The sequence below is a fragment of the Dipodomys ordii genome, unplaced genomic scaffold (genome assembly GCF_000151885.1).
Source record: "Dipodomys ordii isolate 6190 unplaced genomic scaffold, Dord_2.0 Scaffold121, whole genome shotgun sequence".
Classification (NCBI taxonomy): domain Eukaryota; kingdom Metazoa; phylum Chordata; class Mammalia; order Rodentia; family Heteromyidae; genus Dipodomys; species Dipodomys ordii.
Window position 1 is genome coordinate 1,781,717 of NW_012267337.1, and position 5,275 is coordinate 1,786,991.

General features: G+C 41.7%; 1 protein-coding gene across 1 annotated transcript in view; it reads left to right on the forward strand.

The window, feature by feature from the left end:
* Positions 1–326: 326 nt before the first annotated feature.
* The window catches only part of Rpgrip1 (retinitis pigmentosa GTPase regulator interacting protein 1), a 67,192-nt gene continuing 62,243 nt past the window's right edge, over positions 327–5,275 (forward strand). Inside the window, exon 1 of the mRNA XM_013029667.1 lies at positions 327–399. Coding sequence (XP_012885121.1) covers positions 327–399 — 73 coding nt within the window. The remainder of the gene's footprint in view (positions 400–5,275) is intronic.

Here is a 5,275-nt window from a genome sequence, read left to right on the forward strand (position 1 = left end):
GAAGAGCTGAGGGACAGTGCCCAGGCCCAGAGTTCAGGCCCCACGACCGACCAAAAAAAAAGAAAAAGAAAGAAAGATCCAAAATAATATATATAAATAAATTCTATAATAAGAAGGGCTGGTCTTCACTTTGAAAGATGTCATTATTACAAATGTTCTTGCATTTGAAGCTACTACAAATAGACATGACATATGCCATCAGAAAAGTATTAAGAAATTCCTTCTGTAACAAATAGGGACCATAGAAGACATCTTAAAGCTGTGCTTAATTAGCTGGACTTTACTTCATTTCCTCTAGGATCTCTTACAACTTGAGGACAGAAAGGATGTCATACTTGATGGACCATACTTCAGGGGGCCTGCAAGTTAGAGAAACAGACTCCATCTGTGTGTCCAAAGGTAAACTGAAAGTCTGAAGATGAACACCTTTGAATATTGAAACAGTTATGAGTCTACTACTGAGGGCCACCTTGTCAGCCTTCCGGGGGATGGCTTGGCTATGTTTGTTTATTTAGTGCTGGTACTGTGGCTTGAACTCAGGTCCAGGCACTCTCCCTATAGCTTTTTCCACTTCAGTCAGGTATTTTACTACTTGAGCTACAGCTCTATTTCCAGCTTTTTTTTTCTGGCTTTTTGCAAGAATCTCTTCTATTTTTTTTTTTTGTTGCCCAGAATGAATTCTGAGATCTCAGCTTCCTGAGTAGGTAGGATTACAGGTGTGAGCCATGCTGCCCAGCTACTATTTTTTTTCTCTTGGCTCTTATCATCAATCTTTTCAACATTTTATTCTCAAGTTCTCATGATAAGGTTTCTACTATGTGAGTTTATGAGTGAAAGACAATTCCTGTGACTACCTGCACTACAATCCTATGACAGAAACCAGGTAGAAACTAGTGGGTTTCTCTACTTTATCCACACAATTACTTTTCAGTCTCACTAACTAGAGGCAGGTAATTTAAGACAAGAGGGATCAGGTCCAATAGAGTTTCTTCCTCACAGGCCTTAAAATACTTTTGGACAAGTATAGTGGTGAACATTTCCAATCCCAGGATTCTGAAGGCTGAGGAAGGAGGATCCTACATTCAATACTGTATGAGATATTCTTTTCTATCAAAGTATATTATATTCCTTTGTAAGAATTTTTAATTGCTGGGTTCTTTTTTTAAAAAATTGTTATTGTAAAGGTGATGTACAGAGGAGTTACAGTTACATAAGTCAGGTAAAGAGTATATTTCTTTTGAGACAATTGCATCACCTCCTAGTTTTTCCCTCCCATCCCCACCCACAAGTTGTATAGTTCATTTTCAATATAGTGTCTAGTGAGCACCACTGCTGCATTTGTTTAACCTTTGGCCCTCCATTTCTATGCCTCTTTTTTTTTTTTTGCAGTTTCGGGGCTTGAACTCTGGGCCTAGGTGCTGTCCTTGAGCTCTTCTGCTCAAGGCAAGCACTCTACCACTTCAGCCATAGCACCACTTCCAGTTTTCTGGTGGTTAATTGGAGATAAGAGTCTCACAGAGCTGGTTGCCAGTGACTCACGCTGGTGATCCTCGCTACTAAGGAGGCTGAGATCTGAGGATAGTGGTTTAAGGCCATCCCAGACAGGAAAGTCCATGAGACTCTTATTTCCAATAAAACCATCAGAAAACTGGAAATGGCTCTGTAGCTCAAATGGTAGAGCACTAGCTTTGAGCTGAGGAGCTGAGGGACAGCACCCAGGCCCAGAGTTCAATCCCCATGACTGACACACACACACACAAAAAAACGTCTCACAGACTTTCTTGCCCGGGCTGAGTTTGAACTGAGATCCTCAGATCTCAGCCTCCTGAGTAACTAGGATTACAGCCATTAGCCACCAGTGCCTGGCTTCCCCCCAACGCCCGCCCCCCCCCAGGCCTGGGGCTTGATTTCAGAGCCTGGGCACTGTTCCTGAGCTTGCTTGTTTTCTTCTTCCTCCTCCTCCTCTTCCTCCTCCTCCTCCTCCTCCTCTCCCTCTTCTGCTCCCCCTCCTCCTCCTCTTCTCCTTCTCCTCCTCCTCTTCTCCTCTTCCTCCTCCCTCCTCTTCTTCCTCTTCTTCCTCCACCCCTCCTCCTTGTCTTCTTCCTCCTCCTTCTCTTCTTCTTCTTTTGCCAGGGCTTTGAATTCAGGGCTTTGTCCCTGAGCTTCTTTTGCTCTTTTTTTGTTTATGTGGTACTGAGGAACCAAACACAGGGCTTCATGCATGCTAGGCAAGCATTCTACCATTAAGCCACCTTCCCAGCCCTCTGTGCTTCTTCTTACCTTTGATGAAACTCCAGTTAATGACCAAAAAGCCATTAGTGGAAATTGGGTGCCAGTGGCTCACTACTGTAATCATAGATAGTCAGGAAGCTGAGATCTAAGAATTGCAGTTTGAAGGCAGCTCAGGTGAAACACTTATCTCCAACTGTTGTTGTTATTAAATATAAGACATTTTTTCTATTTCTGAGGTTGGAACTCAAGGCCTCTTGATTGGCAGGTGCTTTCACCTGGCCATGCTCTGAGACAATTTGGCAATCCTTAGAAGGTAAATATAACCTCACCTATGATCTAGCTTCTCTTCTCTTTTGTAGTTACCCAACAGAAATGAAAACAAACATCCACACAAAGGTGTGTATACAGACATTCATAACAGCTCTATTTTCAAAGGCCCCTAATTGGAAACAACCCAATTTCAATCAACAATAGAAGGACAAACAAATGATGGCCTATTTATACAAAGGACAATAACATCCAGCAGTTAAGAGGAACTCTGGCATGGATTTTTCTCAAAATACTTTTGCTAAGTAAAAGCAGTCAGAGAAGAGATAGATATATAATACATTATTTAATCTGTATGAAGGGCTGTGAAGGTGGCTCAGTGGTAGAGTGCTTGCCTTGCATGCATGAGGTCCTGGGTTCGATTCCTCAGCACTACATAAGCAGAAAAAGAAACCGGAAGTGGTGCAGTGGCTCAAGTGGTAGAGTGCTAGCCTTGAGCTGAAGAGCTGAGGGACAGCGCCCAGGCCCAGAGTTCAGGCCCCACAACCAACAACAACAACAAAAATCTTATGAAGTTCTAGAAAATGGAAATCAATCTATAATGTCATAAGACATAGTATTTGAAAATAGTGGGGTTTGAGGTTGGTGTGGGATGGGAGAAAATGGACTGCAAAGGGCCTCAAAGAAACTGGAGTATGGGAGTGTATTCACAAATAAAAGTTATGAGCGGGGAGATGGGAAGGGATGGGAAGGGGAAACAAAGGAGGAGGCAACAATGTTTGATAAAAAATGTACTCATTACCTTACCCATTTATTGTAACCCCTCTGTACAGTATTTTTACAAAAAAAGATTCATTAAAAAAAACAAATAAATGTTATGATTAATATTTATATATGTTAAAACTAATCACAATTTCTACTCTTCCGGTGTGCATTGTAGGTACTATATCAGTTATATTTCAATAAAATAGATGTGTGTGTGTGTGGGTGCTGATACCAGAGCTTTAATCCAGAACCTTGAACTCTCAATTTGGCTTTCTAAGTCTTAACCCATAGCTAGAATTCTACCATTTGAGCCATGCCTCCACTTCTAGTTTTTGCATATTACTTGGTAATAAGAATTTCTCAGATTTCTGTGCCTGAGTTAGCTCTGAGCCTTAGTTCTCATATCTCAGCCTCCTGAGTAGTTAGGATTACAAGTGGGAACCACTGATACCAGATTAAAAAAGATTTTTGAAAATCTGGGATGGGCTAATAAACAAATCATCAAATGTGCAAAGTAGCTAAGGAGAGTAATCTCAGGAAAAGAGGTAAGAGGGGCTGGCTCAGTTGTAGAGTGCTTGCCTTGCATGCTTGAGGCCCTGGGTTCGATTCCTCAGCACCACATAAGCAAAAGGAAAAAAGCCAGAAGTGGCGCTGTGGCTCAAGTGGTAGAGCGCTAGCCTTGGGCTGAAGAGCTGAGGGACAGCACCCAGGCCCAGAGTTCAGGTCCCACGACCGGACCCCCCCCCCAAAAAAAAAAAAGAAAGAAAAAGAGGTAAGAATGGCAAAGAAACATTTCTGGCCATAAAGAAAATGGAAATCAAAACAACTCTGAGATTCCATCACCCCAGTTAGATTGGCCAACATCATGAATTCAAACAAATGATGGCAGGAATGTAGGGGGAAAGGAACCATATTGCACTATTGGTGGCAAGGTAAACTAGTATAACCACTCTGAACAGCAGTCTGGAGGTTCCTCAAAAAAACTAAACATAGACCTTCTCTATGACCCAGCCATACCACTCCTGTGCATCTACTCAGAACATCACACTATAAACACACTATAAAAACACGTCCATGTTCAGGGCTGCACTATTCACAATAGCCAACTTATGGAAACAGCTCAGATGCCCTAAAATAGATGAGTGGATACAAAAAATGGTAGCTATACACAATGTAATTTTAGACGGCAATTAGAAAAAATAATATATCATTTGCAAGGAAATGGATGAAGCTAGAACAAATTATATTAAGTGAGGTGAGCCAAGCTCAGAGACACAGTGCATGTTTTCTCTCATATGCAGAAGCTAGATCTAAAATACACTGGGACATGATAAATTATACAATATGCTATCATTCACACATAGAACAAAGGAGGATATTCTTAGGAGAGAAACACAAAGGCACAATGCCTATGTGTATCTGATCATATAAAATAATATTTATCAAAATGAACTCCAGGAAATGAAAACAAGAGGTTTTTCCTTTGTTGCTGCTTTGTTTTCTTTTCTTTTTGTTTGTTTATTTATCTATCTTTGGGAGGGTAGCAGGGCATAGAAATGGAGAGACAAAGGGTAAACAAATGCAGCAATGGTAGTCACTAGTTCAAAATGAACTATACCACTTGTGGATGGGGATGGGAGGGAAAAACTGGGAGAGAGCAAGGGAAGGCGTGACTGTCTAAAAGAAATGTACTCTTTACTACTTAACACCTTTAATTGTAATACCTCATTACATCACTTTTATAAATAACAATTTAAAATAAAATAAAAAATCCTGGGCCAGAGGTATGGCCAGCCTAGCAGGCAGGAAGCCCTGAGTTCAAACAATAGTATTACACCCTCCCATTCTCACTTGTCATCCTTTCCAAAGGGCAGATCAGAGGTGCTAGTGGAGGTGGCTCCCAGATAGAGATGCAAGCCCTCTTTCTTTTTTTGGGGGGGGGTCCGGTCATGGGGCCTGAACTCTGGGCCTGGGCGCTGTCCCTCAGCTCTTCAGCTCAAGGCCAGCGCTC